The following is a 24,157-nucleotide window of genomic DNA, read 5'->3' on the forward strand; positions in this document are numbered from 1 at the left end:
CCGTGAGGCGCCTATGTATCCTCTTTAAGGAATCAGGTCGAACGTAGTTCCCAATTCCTATGTTTTCTTCTAACTTTCTTTTGTTTTCGTTATCATTTTTCTTTTCTCTTTTTTTTTCTCATTTCTCCTTTCTTTTTTGTCGTTTTTTCTTTCTTCTTTTTTTTCTTTTCTTTTGTTTACCTGCCACGCTTGTGTTTTCTAGTCGTTGCTACTGATTCCGAACGAGGGGTACGAAAGACAAATAAATAAGGCTCAAAAAGGGGTAACGAAGGATAAAGTATTTAGGTAGCAGAACAAAATACTTTCGTTATTCCAGTCTTCAAAACATGTCTAGTGCAAACAACACAATTAAACAAAGATTTGTAGCCTCTTCTGATGGTGCTGGACTTGACAATTATATTCACACATTTGCTTTTTCATTTGTCATCTCTAAAGCACTGTTGGGCAACACTCTCAATCTCATTATCATGAACGACCCTCATGTCAATTTGGCGAATCTTGCCTTTTAACGGTTTTCTTTGTGTTTTACTTGCCCCAGTTCCACATGACTCGAGCTCCGAATAATTTCAAACCGTCCTTATTTCCTTTAAATGTTTTGATCACTTTCCCAGAGTTTTATGATTAACTTTTAAGATTAGGCCCATCTGTGCGCACATGTCATGTCACTAGAATCGGCGCTGAACAAAATGATAAAAGGATCAAACAAAAAGATGAATGGAAATAATAAAAGACCGGATTTTGCATTAGATTACCGGTGAAATGGTTTGAATAACAAAACAAACGAAAACAAACCAGAATAAAATCCTAAAACAACCTGGACAAAACTTAAACAAACCGCTATGACAACAGAAAGATGAGACAGTTTGACACAAGACAATATCCGAATTACAACCCTAATAATCCGAACAGCAGAAATGACAACAAAATAAGCCACCAAAAGCTTCTCTCTTGCTAACCAAGGAACGGAGTGTCCTCCCACTTCATCAAAACTGGCATCTTAGCCACTGAGCTTTGCATCAGTATCACCCAGACCATTGCCAACTTCAATATCATCAACCTTAGTCAACAAGTTCCCAATAGGACTCGAATGCTTCTGTCATCAGGCCTGATTCCCGCAAAGTGTGCTTTTGGATCTTGTATTTCCGGCTTACCACAAACCAACCACCTTCTTTCTTTGTGATTCAAAACAAAACAGGTTAGAATGGACTCAGTCGGTCCTCATTATTAACAACATCTTTTTTTCTTTTTTTTTTCTCTTTTTTTTTCTTCGATTTTTTCATTTTTTTCATTTTTTTTCTTTTTTTTCTTTTTTTTTCTTTTTTTTGTCGTGGTCGAATCTTATGGAGATTGCCTACGTATCATGACCCCGCATGAATCAGACCTTGCGTAGTTCGGACCAAATGAAAGGTAACAACAGTGAGACATTTTTTTTCTTTCTCAATTTTCATAATAAAACAAACTGGGTTTCAAAAGTTGAAAGATGACCAACAAACTCAAAAATCAAACAACCCACATATTCTAGTCAAAAGATTTATAACCTCAAAACAAAAAGGCCAGCTTCCTTTCCCCGTTTGACAAATGCAACCAAACGGCTATTTTTGCAAATGTGACCCCTTCCCAATTCCACATGAATTTTGAGGCCGGGGAGGATTATTTTATGACACTTTACAAACTTGTCCATTCTTTTACGAAAATAGCCTTTCGACAACTGAAAGATACTCTAAGGCTATTTCGGCAAGAACGGTTTAAGACGCGGCCGAAGCTGGCTCGGCTTATTTTTGACAAAAAATCCAAACGGTATTCACCTGACCACTGACTCTCTTTTTTCAAATTATAATAAAAACCTGGTGTTGCAAACACGACCCTTCAGCGCCTCGGGGACGAAGATTTTTAAGGCTGTGTGGGTCAACTGGACCAAAAATCCTAAACATGACCCAAAAGGTGGTTGTTTATGCAAAGTTAGCCTTCCGGCGTCCCTTTCGGGAACATTCGGCTATTTTTGACAAAAACAGCATCACCCTGACTTATTTATGACTCTTTTTATCATTTTTCAAAAATAGAAAACTCAACATTGCAAACACGGCCTTTCAACGTCTCGGGGACGAAGATTTTTAAGGCTGTGTGGGTCAACTGGACCAAATCTTAAAAAATGACCCAAAGGTGGTTGTTTATGCAAAGTCAGCCTTCCGGCGTCCCTTTCGGGAACATTCGGCTATGTCTTGACAAAACAGCATCACCCGACTTATTCATGACAAAATTAAAATTTGACATTTTTTTTTGTTTTTTTTTGTTTAATTATTTGTTTTTGGCTATTTTAGCAAAAGGTGGGGTTGGACCCGATGAGGGTTGCCTACGTATCTCACATCCGGTGAGAATCAAACCCGCGTAGTTCGGGTAAATTAACCGAACTATTTTAAAACAAGACTCTTTTTCATTTTCATTTTTGGCATTTCATAAGCAAAAAATAAAAGAAAAAAAACTGCTTTTTAAAGATAAGACTCTTTTTTTTCTTTTCTTTTTCAATGAACAACATATTTTTCCCAACTAAAAATAAAAGACTCTTTCCCTTTTCAACAAACAATAAAACAACCTATTTTTCCGAACTAAAAATAAAAGACTCATTCTTTTCTTTTTCCCCCAACAAATAAACAACCTAAAAATAAAAGATTCTTTTCTTTTCTTTTCCCTTTTGAGTAACACAAACTTATTAAAAAAAAATTTCGTTTTTCATTTTTTCAAAGTTTTGGCAGAGTTTCGACAGTATTTGGGCATTGGTTTTTTTCCTGAAAATATGCAATTAACTCTCCATACTGTTATTTCTCTCTTTTTCTCTTTTTCTCACTTTCATAGTATTCCCGATATTCAAAAGCCGATCAGCATGCAAGCCCGAAATAAATAAATGCACAGAACACAAGTAGGATGCGTCAAGATGGTCTTTTCATTTCAGGTTGCTAGTCCTAGACGGACCCAACCCGTGTATTGAGTCCCCTAGGTCAAATGCAACGTGATGCAAATAAGCGTTCCTACTAGTGATCCGGCATGAAGTCACGTTATTCTATGTTCAAAACCTGGGTCGGTGTTCTAGGCTGTGTACCCGAGCGGACAACTCGAGTCGAGGAGGGGGCAACTTACCGGGAACCAAAAGGTCATCCGGCTTCGTAACTTGTCCGGACTCTTTCTTATTTCAGGGTATGACACTAACAGAATAGGGAGTCTCAACCAGTAAGCACATCCCCGGAGGTGAAGAGAGAAGGGTTTCGGCACAATTTATATACAGTTCAGATAATATCAAAGCGATAAAAGCAGCATTTAGTACATTAGGCTCAAACATGTAAAAATCAGATAAAGCCAAATATAACAATTTATCTAAGCTCGAATTTCTAACCCTGAACCAGTGGTTCTGGGTTAATAGTCCCCAGCAGAGTCGCCAGAGCTGTCACACCTCCTTTTGGCCGCACCCGCAAGGCGCAGAGGGAGTTTTTCCAATTAAAGGACAATCGAAACGGGATTTATTTGTTTAATTCAGAGTCGCCACTTAGGAGATTTACGATGTCCCAAGTCACCGGTTTAATCCCGAATCGAGGAAAAAAATGACTCTGTTAATAGTCCGTGAACCAGAATCCGAATAAGGAATTCTGTTAACCTGGGAGAAGGTGTTAGGCATTCCCAAGTTCCGTGGTTCTAGCACGGTCGCTCAACTGTCATATTTGGCTTAAATATCTGATTTTTATACAATTATGAACTTATGTGCAAATTTTAACCTTTAGCCGCTTTTATTATTATTTATTTATTGTTATTATTTTACGGAGAATTGCAACATTGTGAAAACGTATTTCAGACCACGTCGCAATCAATGCACCCATGGTTATCGACACATTTCGACTCCGTTGAGATTTGGATTTGGGTTACATAAATGCACACCCATATTTAAGAAAATGATTTGTTAAAGACGCGCCTAGAACGACTAGCGTATTGTTGTTTTGGGAAAGGACGTAAAATTTCTCTAGACGGCCAACTCCGATGTTCTAAGTAATTAATGCATACATTTGTGAGGGCCCCACAATCTATACATTTTACTAGGCGAGGCTCATCTCATTTATTTTAAATGGACAAATCCTAAAGTGACTACATTTTTTCTATTAAAATTAGTCTCTAAAATAAATAAAGAAAATCCTAATTAATTACGAGCCTTTTTTTATTTAAGAAAGCATGATATACTAATTTCTAGATTAATACAAATATTGATGAAAAGGAATTTTACAAAAAAAAAATCGAAATTATAAATAAAAATAAAATTCGACAACTAATATTCAAAAGAATCAAATATAGCTAGATTAAAACTCGCATTGTTATAAAAACTATTGAGATTAATTATTCATAACTTTTTAAAACTAGATTTAACCATAATTACTAAAGCTTATTAGAAAGTTTATTAAACTTAAACATTCTTCTAATCTTGTTTGAACTCAAATCATGCCTTAATGCCTAATTCATGAAATTTAGTTCAAATTCATGCCTTAGCTAAATTTAGCTACTTGTTTACGATTAACCTACTGTTGATAATCTTAAAACCTTCATAACTAGCGAATTAACCCGTTTTGCCTAGCCGATTCATTAAAGACTAACTTATGTTATTTTCTCTTATTCCAATTATTATTCAGTAATACATGAAATAGCCTAAATACAATCAATAAAAGGAAGAAAGAAAAAGCGAAATCAAAACTTCAAAATTCCATTCTTCATATGTATTCGTGCTTCCACATTATTATCTTCTAATAGCTAGTATTACAGTCGTGTACCTGGTATTGGAAATAAAAGAAGATGAAGATGAGAATCAACAGCAGTAGTAACAATACAACATATCAACAACAGCCCAACAACAGTAATAACCCAGGAACAGAGTTTGCAAACCGGTGGAGTAGTAATCCCAAAAAAAAACTTCAAGCTTCGATGAAACAACAACAATTAATGCTGATTTCAAACAATGAAGGAAAATAGAAGAAGAATTTTTTTTTTAGTTTTTTGTTCTCTCCTTTAGTTTTGAATTTCTCCAATTTCTATCTCTCAAAATTCTTCCAAAATCTCCTCTCCTTTTTAATTTTTTTTCCTCTTTTAAGTGTCAAATGAGTCTCTTATATACCCCAAAGCAAGACCCCAAATCTCTTCCACTATGGGCACCCTTTAACTTTTATTATCACTTACACTTTTACTTTAGTAAAAGTAGTCAACGTGGGCCCTCCGTGTTCCCTCTTTTTGAAAAGTAGTCAAAGTGGGCCCCCATGTTCCCTTTTTTTGAAAAGTAGTCATAGTGGGCCCTCATGTTCCCTCTTTTTGCAAAGTAGACATCATTACGCGCCTTTTCCTTTTTGCTTTTATCATTATGTATGGTCCCCACCATAATTAAATAATCCGTAATTAGTTAATTCCCGTTTTACCCCTAAAACTACTGTTACGCCCCGATTCAAAATCTGTTTAACTTCAAAATTATCTAAGAACCTAAAATTAAATTACCAGCTATAACCAATCCTTAATCCAGTTCAATCAACGAATTCCAACTTAAACTATGAACAACGAATCAACAATCAGAATTATTTTGACTGAACGATATTTTTTAACAACACATATATTTGCATATTCAACAATATTAACAAACAAATATATTCAAATTAAACAAAATAAATGAACAGATTCAAATCACTAAAACTCAACTAATCAATTAATCTTCAAATTAAATCCAACAATATTATAACAAAGATTCATGATTCAAACAAAATCAAAAATTACAAACCAAAACATAAACTCACATTAATTCACTAGATTAAAACGAACTTCAAACAATCAATAAACACGAATTAAATCTAAATTAAACAACAAAGAACGGATTCAAAGCGATTAAACTAACATATTTCTATATTACAACTTAATTCTTTTAAACGAATAAAATAAACCGAAGAAGAAATAATTGATTGAATTTCAACTTGAATCTAACCATATTAAAATTAAACTAACAATTTCTTTTACAAAAATAAATAAAAACACATGAAACAAACTGAAAAATAAATAATTTAATTTCAATTCGAATCTAACAACATTAAAATTAAACTAACAATTTCTTTTACAAACTAAACTAAAATTAAACCAACAATTTCGTTCACATTAAAATTAAACTAACAAGTTCAATTTGCATCTAACAACATTAGAATTAAACTAACAATTTCTTTTACAAAATAAATAAAAGCACATGAAATAAACTGAAAAACTAATTAATTAAAGTTCCATTTGAATCTGAAAATTAAATCAACAAAAACACATGAACAAACTAGAAAATTAATTCAACGATAAACACGAACAAAACAAGAATCAAACATTTAACTATTTAAGATCCGAGAATATCAAAACAAAATACGGACAAAATGAAACTCAAACCCACTAACCGGATTGAAGCGACGCCGAACATCGAAGGGAAAGTAGTTTGGTTGTTTGGAAGAGGACGAACAAGGAGACGTAATAGTAGCAGCTCGATGGCATGAAGGACGCAGCATCCGGGAACGAGCCGGAGAAGAGAAAGCAACCAACATGACGGGCAACGGACAACGGAAAAGACCAGCGACGGGCAACAACTACAGTGACGCAGCCATGGTAGCATCAACACGACGGAGAAGAAGCAGCGAACTGGAGCTTGTGGACGCAGCCATGGTAGCGAGGAGAAACAGTGAACGGAAGAAGCCATGGTAGCGAACTGGAGCTTGTGGACGCAGCCATCGTTCCTAGCTGGATGTAACAGAAGCAGCAAAGGTGAGATGGAGCGCAGTGACGGGCAGCAGCCATGGACGACGTTGGACGAAGAACGCAGCAGCAACAGCGTCGGAGAAGAAGAAGCAACGATCAACGTGAACTTGAAGAAGAAGAAACCCTCGCGATCTTGAAGAAGAAGAAGAAACACGGGCAGCGGGTGTGTGTGTGTTGCGTTGCCGTGGTTGTGTGTGTGTGTGTGTATATGAAGGAGAAGAGGCGGGGGAAGGGCAGCCATTGATGGGTTTGTTTGGAGCTTTTTGGAGAAGAAGATAGAGAGGGGGGCGGGTAGGTAGTGTTTTTTTTAGGGTTTTGTTTTGTTTTGTTTTTGGTAAAAAATTGAAAAAATGAAAAATGAAGAGGGGGAGTTGGGTCTTTGGGTTATGGACCGGGTTGACCTGATTTCAAATGGACCGGGTCATGGGGAAGGTTGGGTATTTTTTGGGCTTGTGGCTTGAATTTGAAGAAGAGCCCAATTCCGATTTTCTTTACATTTTTGTTTTCTTTTCTTCTTTTATTTTTCTAAAACTAAATTCTAAAAATCCTTAAATTATCATATAGAACTAAATTAATTTATAAAAGCGCAAATTAACTCCCAATAACAATTAATACACAATTAAGTAATAATTAAGCATGAAATTGTACAATTGGACATTAAATGCTAAAAATGCAAAAGATGCCTATTTTTGTGATTTTCATTTTTGTAAAACAAACTTAATTACTAACAATTGTAGGATTAAATTCTAAATGCAAATGCGACATATTTTTGTATTTTTTTATTAATTTAACAAATAAACATGCGCAGACAAATGCGAATAATTATCCAAAAAATACCACAAAAATTCAAAAACTTGTACACCAAGGAAAATTATTTTATTTTGAATTTTTTGGGAGTAATTCCTTCATAGGACAAAAATCACGTGCTTACAAGCAAAATGAAGAAGTGCAGTATGCAAATAATTACCAAGTACAAAGGGGCAATGCTCCTAACCAACAACAACAATGGAAATCCCAAGGAAATTGGGGGAATCAAAACCAACAAGGCAATAGTAACTGGGGGAACAACAACCAGAACAATCAGGGCAACTAGAACAATCAGGGCAACTGGAGTGACAACAACAACAACTGGGGAGGAAACAACAACCAAGATGGTTGGAACAATGTCAATCAAGGGAATCAGGGGCAAGACTTTCAAAGGCCTCCAATGTATCAACAACCAAACAACCCACCTCCATTTCTATCTCAAGGTCCTAGCCCATCAAATAATAAGATGGGAAGGATCGAGATGATGTTTGAACAAATGATGAAGAAGAACGCTGACTCTGATGCCCAATTGGCATTCCACGATACTTCAATATGGAATTTGGAGGTTCAACTTGACCAGATTTCATAGTCTTTGAATACTAGCCCTAGGGGGGCTCTACCTAGTGATACGGTAGTAAACCCCAAGAGTGGGAACAACACCGGGCATGCAATAGCGGTGATTACTAGAAGTGATCGAGGTGCTGATGTGAATACCTCCAAGCAAAAGGAAATTGTGAGTGATGATATTTAAGTGCAAGATGATGATGTTCCTTTAGTTGATGAGCAAGTGAGAGAAGACAATGTAAATCTGGAAGTGAGGATTGATGTTCATGATGATGAGGTGGAGACCCAAGATGATGTGAACCCGTCTAGGGAACACGTAATAGACATACCGGAAATGGTAGTGACCAAGGCTAAGGCTCCCTTGCCTAGGCCTACTCCACCTTACCCTCAAAGGCTTGCAAAGAAAAAGAATAAGAACCCAATTTAAGAAGTTCATAGAGATGATGAAAAACTTGTCAATCAATGTTCCTTTAGTGAAAGCTCTTGAACAAATGCTGGTTAACCCAAGTTCATAAAGGACTTGGTGACTAAAAATATATCCATGGATTGTGAGACCATCACCAAGTAAGTGCAATTGTGTACTCGATGACTCCAAAGCTTGAAGATCCCGGCGCTTTCACTATTCCATGCACCATTGGGAGTGCAGATTTCGCAAAAGCATTGTGTGTCTTGGGAGCGAGCATAAATTTGATGCCTTACTCCGTCTTCAATACTCTGGGTATTGGTCAACCACGACCTACTTCAATGAGGTTACAAATGGCGGATAGAACAATGGAGAGGTCGCTTGGTATTGATGATGTTCTTGTTCAGGTGGACAAGTTCATTTTGCCTGCTGACTTTGTGATTTTGGACTGCGAGGTTGATTATGAGGTTCCAATCATATTGAAAAAACCTTTCCTTGAAACTGAGAAGGCCTTAGTTGATGTGGAAGTAGGGGAATTCACCTTCCAGGTGGGTGATGAAAAAGTAGTCTTTCATGTGTGCAAGTCAATAAAGCAGCCCAATAGTACTGAAATGTGTTCTTTTGTGGATCTTGTCACAGAAGTGGTAGTTGATGATACTAGTGCAATGATAAATGTGGAGTACCCTTTAGAAGTGGTATTGTTGAACCTTGATGTCAATGAGGATAAAGGCCGGGTGAAGTGTGTCAATGCTTTGCATGGAATGGGCTCTTACTCTTATGAGCCTCGAAAGCTCTCTTTGTATCTTGAGAATAGAAACACTCCACCAACAAAGCCCTCAATCAAGGAACCTCCCGTGTTGGAGTTGAAGTTGTTGCCTCCACACCTCAGGTATAAATTTTTAGGCCCTATTTTAACTTTGCCAGTTATTCTTTCCTCTTGTCTTACTAACATGTAGGTAGATGACACATTGGTGGTTCTCCAAAAATGGAAGAAGGCAATTGGATGGACTCTAGCTAATATCCGGGGAATAAGCCCCGGCTTTTGCATGCACAAGATTATTCTTGAAGATGATGCCAAGCCCTTCGTGGAACATCAAAGGAGGTTGAATGAAGCTATGCAAGAGGTTGTCAAAAAGGAGGTGATTAAGTGGTTGGATGCAGGGGTTGTGTACCCCATCTCAGATAGTTCTTGGACTTCGTCGGTGCAATGTGTACCGAAGAAGGGTGGTATGACTGTGGTTACCAATGCGAAAAATGAGTTCATTCCCACTAAGACTGTCACCGGATGGAGAGTGTGCATGGACTACCGCAAGCTGAATAAAGTGACACGCAAGGATCACTTTCTATTTCATTTTCTTAATCAGATGCTAGACAGACTTGCTGGGTGGGCCTTCTACTATTTTTTGGATGGTTACTCCAGGTAGAACCAGATTTTTATTGCTTCGAAAGATCAGGAGACAACAATCTTTACTTGTCTGTATGGCACCTTTGCCTTTTCTAAGATTCCATTTGATTTGTTCAATGCACCGGCTATATTCCAGCGGTGTATGATGGCCATATTTACTGACATGGTGGAAGACATTTTGGAGGTATTCATGGACGACTTCAGTATTGTGGGTGACTCGTTTGATGAATGTTTGAACAATCTTGACAAGGTGTTGACCCAATGTAAAGAGACCAATCTTGTGCTTAACTGGGAAAAATTCCACTTTATGGTTGAGGAGGGCATTGTCCTCGGCCATAAGATTTCAAAACATGATATAGAGGTGGACAAAGCTAAAATTGAAGTGATCTCAAAGCTTCCTCCTCCTACTTCAGTCAAGGGGGTTAGAAGTTTTCTTGGGCATGCGGGGTTCTACCGAAGATTCATCAAAGACTTTTCTAAGGTAGTGAACCCTTTGTGCAAGTTATTGGAAAAGGATGTCAAGTTCGTGTTTAATGATGAATGCATGAAGGCTTTTGAACTTCTCAATTACAAATTGACAACTACTCCCATTATTACCGCACCCAATTGGAGCTTACCTTTTGAGCTCATGTGTGATGCAAGTGACGTTGCAGTTGGAGAGGTCTTGGGTCAAAGAGTCAACAAGATGTTTCACCCGGTGTAATATGCAAGCAAGACAACAAATGATGCTCAAGTGAACTATACGGTGACTGAAAAATAGTTGCTAGCAATTGTATTTGCAATGGAGAAATTTAGGCCGTATCTTATAGGGGCCAAGATGATAGTTCATACTGACCATGCAACATTTCGCTATTTGATGACAAAGAAGGATTCCAAGGCGAGATTGATGAGATGGGTTCTATTGCTTCAAGAGTTTGATATTGAGATTGTTGATCGTAAAGAGAGTGAAAACCAAGTGGCGTACCACTTGTCCCGCTTGGAGGAGGAGGGGAGGCCTTGTGATGGCCTTAAAATTAATGATTCATTCCTTGATGAGCAACTTCTCTCCGTATCTGTGAATAGCATGCCTTGGTTTGCAGATGTTGCCAACTTTCTTGTGACCGGTTTTGTTCCGTGTGAGCTCTCTTCTAACCAAAGGAAGAATCTCAAATGGGATAGCTTGGAATACTATTGGGATGAGCCTTATTTGTTCAAAATTTTCAATGATGGTGTGATCCGAAGATATGTTCTGGAAGAGGAGCAACTGAGTATTCTTTATGCTTGTCATTCCTCTCCTTACGGTGATCACCATGGTGGGGCAATGACAGCTTCAAAGGTGCTTAGCTGTGGATTCTATTGGCCTACATTGTACAAGGATGCAGGTGATCTTGTGAAGAGATGTGATGAGTGCCAGAGAGCTGGCAGAATTTCAAGCAAGGATGAAATGCCTCTCACCACTATTCTTGAGGTTGACATATTTGATGTGTAGGGCATAGACTTCATGGGACCTTTTGTAAGTTCATGTGGCAACATGTTCATTCTCGTGACCTTTGATTATGTTTCAAAGTGAGTTGAGGCCGTGGCTTTACCCAAAAATGAGGCCCGGAGTGTTGTGGCTTTTCTCAAGAAGAGTATATTTACTCGGTTTAGCACTCCTAGAGTAATCATTAGTGATGGAGGGTCTCATTTTTCCAATAAGGTATTTGACACTTTTCTTGCAAAGTATGGTGTCAATTACAAAGTTTCTACCCCTTACCATCCTCAAGCTAGTGGGCAAGTTGAAGTCTCCAATCGGGAGATCAAGAGTATATTGTCAAAGATGGTCAATGCAAATAAAACCGATTGGTCAAAGAAATTGGATGATGCTCTTTGGGATTATAGGATTGCTTATAAAACTCCGATTGGTATGTCTCTATACCGGTTGATGTTTGGGAAAGCTTGTCATATACCGGTCGAGGTAGAGCATAAGGCTATGTGGGCTTTGAGGAAGTTAAATCTTGAATGGGATGTTGCAGAAAATCTTCGGGTGGAACAACTTAATGAGCTTGATGAGTTCCGATTCCATGCCTATTCCATCTCGTCCTTGTATAAGGACACGATGAAGTACTTACATGAAAAATATGCTCGTGGCAAGGAGTTCAAAGTAGGGGATTTGGTTCTTTTGTTCAATTCCCGATTATGACTGTTTCCGGGAAAGCTAAAATTAAAATGGAGTGGACCTTTTGAGGTGGTGCTTGTGACTCCATTTGGTGCTCTTGATTTGAAAAACAAAAATGGTGAGATCTTTAGAGTTAATAGGCACAGAGTCAAGCACTATCTTGGAAAATTTGATGACAGCCACGTGGTGGCAATGATCCATCTCAAGTGATTGATGGTAACCTGCATCGTGCCATGACATTAAATCAGGCACTTCTTGGGAAGCAACCCATGTGTTTTTCTTCTTGTTTTTCTTTGATTATCTCTTAGTGTAGGATTTATTTTTGGACTAACTGGTTGTGAGATATGTATAGGGATGTTTGATGTAGTGCAAGACTAAGCTGGCAAAAATATGTCACTCTCTGAAGTTTGGACCGCGGCCGCGCTCCATTTTTCACGGTCCGCGGTGGCCTTTTCGCGGGGGCAAAAATTGTTCGCGGTCAGCGGTGCTAAATGGTAAAAAATGGAGGCTCTATAAAATTTCAACCGCTGTCGCGGTGTATTTTTCGCGATCAGTGGTGGCTTACCGCTGTCGTAAAGGATTTTTCGCGGTCCACGGTGATCTCAAAGCAACAATTCTTCTGAATTTCACAACCGCGGTCTGCGGTGCATTTACCGCGGCCACGGTAGGTTAGAATAAGTGGGTCCCAGGGCTTGCCTATAAATAGACGCTCAGGGGCCCCTTTTACACTTTTCGCTCTTTGCTCTCTCAAACACCATACACTACTGTTCACTCTCGCCCTAACTTGTACAAACACAAGAACTGAGTTGAATTTGTTTCACATTTCACATTTGGTAATTCTAAGCAACCCTTAATTTTTAATTTTGTTCTTATTCTCTTATAAATTGATAGTTATTATATCTTCTTCTTTTTCTTTTTTTTTTCTTTTAATTTTGACTTAGGGCTCCATAGTATAATTAGAATAGGTTTTAATTAGTCAGAAATGGTGATTAACTACCTAGTGGGTTGATTATGTGTTGATTAATGCCAAAATGCACAAAAATTTGAAACCCCAGGTGCTGAGCCCAAATTTGACCTTCGCGGTCCGCGATTGCTTTTTCGCGATCCGCTATCATCTATCTTTGGAGAGATGTTTAAGTCTTGATTACCGCAGCCGGGCTCCATTTTCCAAGGTCCGCAGTGCCATTTAATCAGAGAGTGGGTAGTATGAAACCCACCTCTCCGCGGCCGCGGTTGATTTTTCGCGATCCGCGGTGCACTTACTGCGGTCACACTCCATTTTTTGCGATCCACGGTGGCATTTAATCAGAGAGTGGGTAGTCTGAGTCCCACCTTTCCGTGGTCCACATTTGATTTTTTGCGATCTGCGGTGCAGCCTTCGCGGTCGCAGTGTATTTTTTGCGGTCCCCGGTCTGCAATTTTGTTTGCACTATCAACTATTTTTCTGCATTGCTTCTTCTAGTATTTTCACTAACAAGTTTATACTGATTGTACTTGCAGACAATGGTTAAATCTAGAGGAGCTGGTGACAAACAAAAGGGTAGAGCAGAGTCCTCCCGGGGTAGGGTATGAGGCATGATTAAATTGACCCTAGCGGTTCGGAAAGCAATTGGGGAAACTAGAAAAATCATCAGAGCTGCAGATAGAGCTGCTTCCCATTCTGAGGGAAGTGAGTACTTGCCTTCCCGGGAGACATCAAAGTCTGATTCAGTGCCCGAATATGTACCTGACTTCCCAGAGAGACACAGGTTGAGAGATGTACCTACACCTCTAGACTCCCTTACTGCTCGTGCTCCAGTTCATGTATCTTCTGAGTCATATGAAGGCTCAGTAGAGAGCGGTGATAGTTCAGCTTCAACCTTACCTACACCTTCGTCACCTGGACAGGATGTAGATGGCGGGGTACCGGATGGAGATGGAGGGGGTGTGCCTCAAACTAGGGGTGTGGAGAGAACTAGAAACCCCAAGGTCTGGCAAAAGTGATTCGTTAGTGAGTTGGCTTATCACAAGTTTCGGGAGTGGTGGCCTCTAAGGTCGTTTATTCTTGAGCGCTAGTTCATAGAGAGGGATCTCCTACCGCACAATCCCAATGTGAAACAACAATTCAATGAACGAGTGGGGTAAGATTACTTCACCAGCAGGGTGTCAGAGGCAAACGAGCACCTAGTCAAAGAGTTTTACGCTAATGCTTCCCACATCAAAAAGGATACCAAAATGACTAAAGTGCGGAACTTGAAGGTGAAGTTTGATGGGAAGCCAATAAATGAATACATGAGCTTTAATGAGGAAGATGAATCATTATACTTGGAGAAGTTGGCACTTGATGAGGCAGCCCGTCCATGGTTGGCATCATATTTGGCACTCCCAGGCACCACCCCAGCATGGTTAATATCAGGAGTTGCAATCTTGAGGAGAACTTTGAGGCGAAGGGGTGGGAGACTTTTGTATGCAACAGACTGGACCCCGCTACCCATGAAAACTCCATGCCGGTCTCCCGGGCTGTATTGGTGGCGGCTATTATGGCGGGATTCCCGATTAATGTCGGGAATGTCATGTCTAGAGTAATCACTAGAGAGGTCAATGAGGGTGACAAATCATACCCCTTTCTGCACTTCCTTACAATATATTTGGAAGACCAGGAGGTGGAGAAAAGAAAATTTGACGTGAAGGTAAAACCCAAGATGCCCTTTTTATGGTACAACCTCAAGGCTGATGACAACCCCAAAGGCAAAGATCATAAAGGCAAAGCCACTACTTCTACTGGCTAGTCTGAAGAGCCAAAAGTAGTAGTCACTTCTTCTCTGCCTCCCACTTCCATACCAGAGCCTGCCCACAGACCATCTACTTTTACTCCTTCAGATATTCCATCCTTATCAACATACCCATTGATAGTCCACAGATTGAGCCAAACACTCTCTAGTATCAACAACTAGATGCAGGCAACAACTTCTAAGCTGTCTGTACTCTTCAGTTCAGTAGTAGCTCAGTTAGTGCCCTCACAACCACAGGTGCCAGCTTCGGTAGAGGAGACTCTCAAGGAGCTTCTGGAAAACCAGAAGAAGCTCCATGATAACCAAAAACTGATAATGGATGCTCTTGTTGATCAAGGAAAAACACTTAAGGAGCTGGGCAAATACACAAAGAAGATGAAGCATACACGGGCATCGAATGAGTCGATTAAGGAATTGAGGGGAGAAGTGGAGAAGATGAAGGCAACTAACCATTTACCTTTAGAGCTACTATTGCATGATCAGCCTCCAGCACCTCAGACAGAGCATGTTCCAGAGCAGGAGATTGAGAGAGCTTCGAAGAGGAGGAGGATGCTCCCCCAGGTGGATGATGTTGAGGTTGAGTTGGAGGAGATGGAGGGTGCCGCTTCTAGCCAGCCACAGGCCCCCGGGATAGATGATTCAGGTGCCCAGCCACAGGATCCCGTGCTACCACATGACCCCACTCAGTCATAGGAGCCCATGCTACCACAGAACCCCATGCAGCCGGAGGATCCATAGGGAGTTTTCTTCACTCTCTATCTTTCTTTTTGAGCTTATTTTTGGTTAGTTAGCATTGAAGACAATGTTAACTTTCATTTGAGGGGATGGCCCTACTTTGATTTTTGATTTGGTAGTTTGATTTAATAGTTGGACTGTAATTATGACAATATTTTCTTTTTATGCTTATTTTTCACTTTTGGTATGTATATAACTTTATCTTTTATTTTACTTTCCTTTATTGTTCTAAGTTTTGTCTGTATATAAAGTTACTCTCATGTATATATTCATATCTTATTATGTATATTCATCTAACCCCCCCCCCCCTTTTATACATATTCAATTTACTTTCTGTATTTTACTTCATAGCTTCTTTTGCAATTTTCTTAATAGTATAATTTCTTATTTCATTTAATAGCTTCTTTTTCGGTTCTTAGCTTCTTATTTTTCCTAGTTTCAATGATTAATAAGCCTTTGGAATTCTCAATGCCACGGTTCTTTCCAAAGGTGGAGTTTGTGTGAACCGGGTGGCTCTTCCTGATGACAGATGTAATGACAACCTTCTTAAGGGTTTAGTCTGTTTTTATTTTTGTTTTTGTGTAAATAGTAGTTAGTAAGCAATGGTGACTTAGGCAAAGCTTCACTTGGGCCTAACACATTTACCTTTGACCTTATAGTTAAAAACATATTGTTGTGTATAGGATGGTGATAGTTATGACCATTGACTAACAAATTTAAAAGTACATAAAACAAAATAAAAAATTCTCTATCCTCTGCATATGCACTGTGTTGGCTAAACAATCATCGAGTGGTTTCTCAGAATTATTTGTGTTGCTTAAATCTTAAGCTAAGGTTGTTGTGGGCCCCCGACTCTATTTCTTTAGCAATCCTATAGCTTGTGTGGTGAGGTATTGATTTGCAAGTTCAAGTCTCGTGCCAATGAGTCTAGAACTTGCCCTGAATGTTTGTCTAGGCGAAATCCTAAGTGTTGCTTGGCTTGAGAAGTGATTATAGGCTCCCATTGATCCCAATTGAAACTTGAAAATATCTATAGCCTACCAATAATGATATCCCTAGTCAACCCCGTTGAGCCTTAGTCCTTTTTCGTTCAATAACCATAATACAAACCTTTATCCGTTCTAAAATGACCCTCTTTTGGCACCCTATCTTTCCTTAGCACAAGGCAAAAGCATAAGTTCGGGGGGAGAGACGAAGAATGCAAAAGTGATAAAAGGTACAAAATGAAGAAAAGGAAAGGTAAAGAAAAAGAAAAAGAAAGAAAAGCCAAAGATTCAAAAAGAAAAAAATGAACAATGTAGAAGAAATGAAAGGATTCAATGAAAGCAAAAGATGAAAGGCATGGAAAGATTAGAAAGGAGAAAAAGAATTGAAATGAACAAGAAAGAGTGACAGTATGTCTCTTTAGCCCCTAAAAGGAGAAGTAAATGACTCAAAGAGTCGAGAAAATGTGTGCCAAAATGAAGCAAATGAAGTGCTTAAGGAAAGATGAAACCTTCTTAGACCAATATATCCTACCCTGAACTAAAAGCCTTCACTACATTCCCACAAAAGCCCTATATGATCTTGAGTTGGGTGAGCTTATATTAGTGGTGAATCACATAAGGGGCAAGCCTATGGTACGTAGAGCCGGATTTGTGACCTTCCTTTGAGAGAGATGAGTGTGTTTTCTACAATCCTCGTTCTGAGTGCTACAATCTAAAAGTGAGGTTTGCTTATGGAGAGTTGAGGAGTTGAGTTTGGGTTCCACAACGACCAATGTAACAGAAAGAGTTTCCTTGATGAGTTGAGTCAACTCTTGATACTCTTGTGTCGCACTATAGCCATGGTGATAAAAGGTTGTATAGTGTTGAAAATGCATTTGAGTTGAGGGTAATTGTTAGTCCCAATTGATTCTTGAGGAGGTTACTTTAGAACAACTGAATTTTCCTTTCTATTATCTTGTGGAGGTGGGAATTACTTTGTTTGCTTGAGGACAAGCGAAAGTTTAAGTTTGGGAGAGTTGATAACTAGGGATTCTAGTCTAGTTTATGCTCCTTTTTGCTTGAGTTTTGGACTAAAATGTGTACAAGTATTCCCCAAAAGCTAGCTTATTGTGCTTGTTTACAGTGTTTGGTCCAAAGGAGACAAGGATGTGTTTGGTCAAAAGGAGACAAGGATGTCATAACCAGCTCAAAAAGGAGTGAAACATGCATAAGTTCAAAATTCAGTCAAAGCAATGCTACAACGGAAAATCCACTACAGCCGCAAAAGACTCACCGTGATCGCGGTCCTTTTATTGCGGTCCCGGTGGCAAGGTTCAGAGAGATACCGGTTGAGGCATTTCAAGTTACTGCAGTCCGCAATGATTTTATGCGACCACGGTACCCCTACCGCGACAGCAAACCTTTTACTCCGATCCGCAGAGGAGAGATTCAAAGAGCCTTGAGTTTGAGCAAAAGATGAAAACCGCGGTCCGCGGTAGCCTCACCGTTGTAGCGGTCCATTTTCCGCGGTTCGCGGTACCTCTTTCAGGGGCATTTTTGTCTGAAAAATTTAGCTGTGTATAAATACTTTCTTTTCAGATTTTAGGTCATCTTATGTTAGCTGAGCACGTGAACGTCAACTTTTGTCCATTTTGAGTAATTTTGTAGCTTACTTAGCAATTAATCTTAGTCTCTTATCTTGTAATTACAATTTATGGATTTTTCTTCATCTCAATCTATGATTTCTTCTTCAATTATGAGTAGCTAAACCCATTAACTAGGGTTGTGGCTCAACCCTAGTGTGAGTATTTAATGGGTCTCTTGTTTTAGGGCTTGGATGTTTATGGGTTATGGATATTTGGCCTGATTTATGCTTTCTATGTTGAATTAGCATTTGCAAACACTAATTTGTGCCTTTTTGACTTAGGTTCTTCTTGAGAAAGAGAGACTAAGACTAGGAATTTCAGGCCAATAAGGAATCAGGGTGTATTCAAGAGATTGATAGCCCCAATTAAAGGGTTAAACCTAGAGATAGTAATACCTGACTTGAGCCAACATTGCTTGCACAAATTGAACACCCAATTGGGCTTGAGAAAGCCAATTAAGGAAAAGTCACTCTTACTATCGAGAGGTGTAGAGTGAGTAGCTGGGTGCATTGGCTATATCACGATCCCAACCATAACATTATTTCCCTAAGTTTGAGATCCCGTTAGATACTCACCTAGGAGAAATTAACTTCTCTAGTTCCTCTTTACCCATTTAAAAAACTCTACAAAAACTTCTTTTTAGTTTAAATCTTATGCACCATTAGTATAAAATTAGAAAAAACAAACAAACAAAAATGATTGAAACTGCAATTAAAAGCACTACACATTGCTAGATTAGATAGGAATCCAACTCCAAATACATCTAGCTCCCTGTGGATTCGATCCCGACCTTCTCGGGTAAAAGCTGCATTGACCGCTCTTGCCACTCTGTAGTGGTGTAGGGTTGGACCCGATCAGGGAGCAGGATCAATACTGACCTGGGGGTGACTGAGAGAAACCAGGAGTTGGCTCCTCTTGGGTGGAGGGATCAGGCCCCTCAGTTGGTCCCCCAGTAGTATTTTTCGGTGTTGATGATTCAATAGGCACCAGTTCCCTACTCTCCACTAGTGCATTTCTTCCCTCTGAGACTCAGACGTACCTTCTCCACCCCCAATAACACTTCCCTCAGCAGCTATTGACAATATATTTTCTATGGCCTCTTGTTCTTGTAACCCCATGGTAAACTCAAAAGTAGGAGGAGTATTACCTATAGAATCAAAATCAGGGGTTGTCACTGTCGATTCAGCATGGATAACAACCACATCTTGTTCCTTGGCAGAACTTTCTTCCCTAAGTAGACTAGAAACTTCTGGATTTTTTTCTTTCTCTACAGTATCTTGTTCGACCATTGCTTTAGGCGAGGCAGCCTGAGAGGTCATAGCCACAAACTTTTTGGGAGTTGAAGTTTTGCGACTCCGATGAGAACCAGTACTCGACTGGGTCGAAGAGTAGGATGGTTGTGACTCTGATTTAGGGGTTGGACTGGACGGGGTAGGGAGTGTTGGCTCTAACACTAGTGCTTTAACGAGTGAATACACAATAGGGACGATGACTTTAGCACTTTGGGCTTCCTGATTTTCAGTCATGATGGAGTTTAGTGAGTTGAAGAAGAAGGTATTTGGTTTGAAGAAGGAAAATGAGGGATTTTGGATTTTTGATGTGGATATTTGTGAGAGTTACTGTGAGAGGCCTTTTTTAATAGGGGTAAGGGATCGGTTAGGAATATGTGGCAATTTGGGTAGTCGAGTCATTTTATAAAGGGTTGAGATGATTGAGTTCAAAAAATGGGAAAGAAAAGAAACTGACAATTTGATGACGTGGCACCGTTTCATCCGTTTAAAAATTTTTGTTCATGAGAGTACAGAGGAACTACTAACCTGTGTCGAGGGAACCAGGTTTCCTGATAGTTTTTGCAAATGAAAACTTCATCATTTGACCAACGTGCAATGTATTAGCTGATTCTTTACTCTGTAATCGTCATGCGTGTCCACCTGTAATGGTATAAAGATGAGTTAGACTTTGCCAGAAAATACTTTTTATCTATTTTACCTATACATTTCTTTCGTAGCCAATCATAGAGGGACCAGGTCCTCATCTTGATTTCATCAACCCTAGTGCCAGGCGATTCTTTTCAAAATACTCTCTACTCAGTGCTTTGGTGAAGATATCTGTAATTTGATCTTCTGTGCTGCAAAACTTTATGCATATGTGCCCTTTCTCAACATTGTCTCTGAGGAAGTGATGTCGCACATCAATATGCTTTGTTCTTTTATGTTGAACTGGATTTTTTGCCATGTTGAGAGCACTAGTGTTATCACACAGTAAGGGCACACAATCAAAGAACAAACCAAATTCTTCTAGCTGTTGCTTGATCCACAGTAGTTGAGCACAGCAAGAGGTAGTTGCCACATACTCAGCTTCAGCAGTTGAAAAAGCCACTGAATTTTGTTTTCTTGTGCCCCGTGAGATTAGGCACGATCGCAGAAAGTGTGCCATGCTAGAAGTGCTTCTCCTGTCCACCAGATATCCAGCATAGTCAGCATCAACATACCCCATTAAGTCAAAGTTATCTCCTGGGGGATAGTAGAGAACCATGTCCTGTGTTCCCTTGAGATATCTCAGAATTCTCTTTGCAGCCTTCAGATGAGACTCCTTTGGATTGGACTAAAACCTGGCACAAAGTCCCACACTGAAGACAATGTCTGGTCTACTTGCTGTGAGATGTAGAAGTGACCCAATAATGCCTCTATACATGGTCTTGTTTACAGGAGAACCAGGTTTATCCATGTCTAGACGAGTGACTGTGGCAATGAGAGTATCAATGATTTTTGATCCTTCCATGTCAAATCTCTTCAGCAGCCCCTTGATGTACTTTTGCTGACATATCATTGTCCCCTAGGGAGTTTGCTTCACTTGTAAACCCAAGAAAAAATTTGGTTCCCCTATCATGCTCATTTCAAACTCACTTCCCATAAGTTTTGCAAATTCCTTACACAGAGAATCGTTTGTTGCTCCAATAATGATGTCATCAACATAGACTTGCACAATGAGCAGGTTCCTTCCCCGTTTCTTCAAGCAAAAGGTGTTGTCAATTTTTCCTCTTGTAAAACCATTTTTAGAAGAAATTTTGACATCTTTCATACCAAGCACGAGGAACTTGCTTTAGCCCATACAAAGCCTTGTCTAGTTTAAAGACATGCTCCGAATGCTCATGATTCTCAAATCCAGGTGGTTACTTGACGAAGACCTCTTCCTTTAGAAAACCATTTAGAAATGCACTTTTGACATCTATTTGGAACAATTTGAATTCCATATGGGATGCAAAGGCAATGAGAAGCCTGACAGCCTCCATTCGAGCAACTGGAACAAAAGTTTCATCATAGTCAATTCCTTCTTCTTGATTGGAGCTTTGAACTACTAGCCTTGGCTTGTTCCTTGTTGTATTTCCAAACTCATCAAGTTTGTTTTTGAATACCCACTTGGTTCCCATAACAGTTCGGTCAGCAGGTCGTGGAACTAGGTGCCACACACTGTTTCTCTCAAATTGATGAAGCTCTTCTTGCAGAGCTATAATACAATCTGCATCTTTCAATGCTTCCTTGATATTTTTGGGCTCTATTTGAGAGATAAAGGCTGAGAAGGCAAGTGAGCTTCTTGTCTTTGATCTGGTTTGAATGCCTGAATTAAGAGGAGTGATTACGTTTTCAAGGGGGTGTGAACTTTTGTGCTTCCAGTTAGACACATGAACCTCATTGTGAGAAGGTCCAGGTATTTCTGATTGTGAAACCTTGATTGCTTCTCATCTCAGCATGTGGTATGCCTTGGACAACATCGACAACTCTATTCTCAGCTTTAGTTAGTGTGATTTAGGGACCAGGTTCCTTTCCATCAGTTGGAGATATGGTTGCACCATTCTCATTTGAATCTTTGACATGGCTCATCATATCAACCTTTCCATTTGCCATGTCAATAACTTCACTAGGGACAGTTGACTGTTCTCCATCTTGATCACTCTTATCATGTAAATCCTCTCCACATAAGTGGTGAGATTCATCAAAGATCACATGTATGCTTTCCTCACCACATTGAGTTCTTTTGTTGTACACTTTGTAGCTTCGCTTTGCGATGAATACCCTAGAAAGATTCCTTTATCACTTTTGACATTGAATTTTCCAAGTGCTTCCTTGCCATTATTGAGAACGAAATATTTACATCCAAAAGTCTTTAAGTGTGTCAGCTTGGGCTTTCTTCCATTCAAAAGTTCATATGGAGTTTTGTTCAGAAGGGGCCTGATCATGCACCTGTTCACCTGATAGCATGCAGTGTTAACGGCTTCTGCCTAGAAGCTTTTTGCAATGCCACTATCAATCAATATTGTTCTTGTCATGTCTTCTAGAGTCCTATTCTTCCTCTCCACAACACCATTTCGTTGAGGTGTTCTTAGAGCTGACAAATTATGATTGATGCTATTTTCAGTATAGAATTCATCGAATTTGGCATTGTCAAATTTTGTCCCATGGTCAGACCTGATACATACTACATTATGGCTCATCTTCACCTGTATCTTCTTCACAAATGCCACAAACACTTGAAAGTTTTCATCCTTGGTTCTGAGGAACAAAGTTCAGGTGAATCTGGAGTAGACGTCCACTATAACGAAGATGTACTTCTTTCCTCCTCTACTAGGCACCCTCATAGTTCCACAAAGATCCATATGGAGGAGATCAAGTGGCCTTGAGGTTCTAACTTCCTTTTTGGGCTTGAAAGAGGATATGACTTAATTTCCCTTTACACACACATTACACACCTTGTGATCCTTAAAACTTGACTTGGGCAGACCACGAACCAGGTCTTTCTTGACCAATTTGTTCAACAATGTAAAACTTGCATGACCCAGCTTTTTGTGCCATAGTTCAGCATCATCATCAACATCACTTAGACAGTTGAGATCCCCATTTTACAAGGACTTAAAGTCAACAACATAGATATTCCTGTATCTTTTGGCCACTAACACCACTTCACCAGTCAGAAGATTAGTGACTGTGCATATCTTGGATACAAATTTCACTTTGTTTCCTTTGTCACAGATTTGGAAAACACTCAGCAAGTTGTACTTCAACACATTCACGTATTACACATTTTCAATTGAGTGAGAGAGAGACTTCCTAATCCTTCTAACTCTAGAATGTATCCCTTCTTGCCATTTTCAAAGGATACACTCCCTCCCTGCAGGGCCTTTATTGAAAGAAAATCATTTGTGCTTCCAGTTATATATTTTGAGCAGCCGTTATCCATGTACCATTGTTGGCTACTCCCTTTCATTGTTCCCAACACAAGAAAATCAAGAGTTAGACTTAGGAACCTAAATAAGTTTGGGTCCCTTGTAATGAGTAAAAGGGTGAGTGAGGGCTCTTTTGGTCCAAGCAGGCATCACACGCTTTTTATATGAAGGACCAGTTTCTCTGGTAGTAGTTATTTTTCAGCAAAAACTTTGTTTTTATGTTGAGACTGAAATCTGGCCTTACAGTTTTCCTTAAAGTTCCCAGTGTTACCATAGTAAGCGCAAAGCAGTTATCAAGTATAGTAACGTACTTGCTATGTGGGTTGTAGGGAATCTTTTTTCCTTTGGAACCTGATTCCTTGCCTGCTTCCCCCACTGTTTGTATACATAGTAGTGATTGCATCAGATGACCAGGTCCACTTAAGAGATTTTTCTAGGTCACTCTTCAATTTACCTAAATCTTCCTGAAGTTGTCTGTTTTTCTCAAGCTCGGTACACATACTAGATTTACTAACTTTAACTCATTTTCAAGCTTAAGATATGCCTCACTTGCAAATTCCTTTCCTTTTTGAGTGTCCCAGACCTACTCTCCTTTTTTAGTTCCTCAATTGTTTCCTTTATATCTACAACTGCTACTACTAGGTCATCTCTCTCATGCTCAATGTTAGCAACTCTCTTAGTCAAAACTCCTTTCTCCATTTTAACACACTCAAT

The 24,157-nt window shown here is 39.3% G+C and overlaps 1 protein-coding gene across 1 annotated transcript; it reads left to right on the forward strand.

The window, feature by feature from the left end:
* Window positions 1-11,766: 11,766 nt before the first annotated feature.
* LOC138875721 (uncharacterized) lies at window positions 11,767-13,677 on the forward strand. Its single transcript, XM_070154586.1, has 2 exons — window positions 11,767-12,102; window positions 13,606-13,677. Exons 1-2 carry the CDS (start codon window positions 11,767-11,769, stop codon window positions 13,675-13,677), a joined length of 408 nt encoding a protein of 135 aa, XP_070010687.1.
* Window positions 13,678-24,157: the final 10,480 nt, after the last annotated feature.

This window comes from Nicotiana sylvestris, chromosome 1 (genome assembly GCF_000393655.2).
Source record: "Nicotiana sylvestris chromosome 1, ASM39365v2, whole genome shotgun sequence".
Lineage (NCBI taxonomy): Eukaryota > Viridiplantae > Streptophyta > Magnoliopsida > Solanales > Solanaceae > Nicotiana > Nicotiana sylvestris.

Bases quoted from the DNA above. Each gene is read 5' to 3' on its own strand.
- LOC138875721 (XM_070154586.1), top strand. From the start codon at position 11,767: ATGGTCAATGCAAATAAAACCGATTGGTCAAAGAAATTGGATGATGCT. The intron at 12,103-13,605 runs GTTCTTTTGTTC...TTGTACTTGCAG, and splicing joins AGTTCAAAGTAGGGGATTTG to ACAATGGTTAAATCTAGAGG.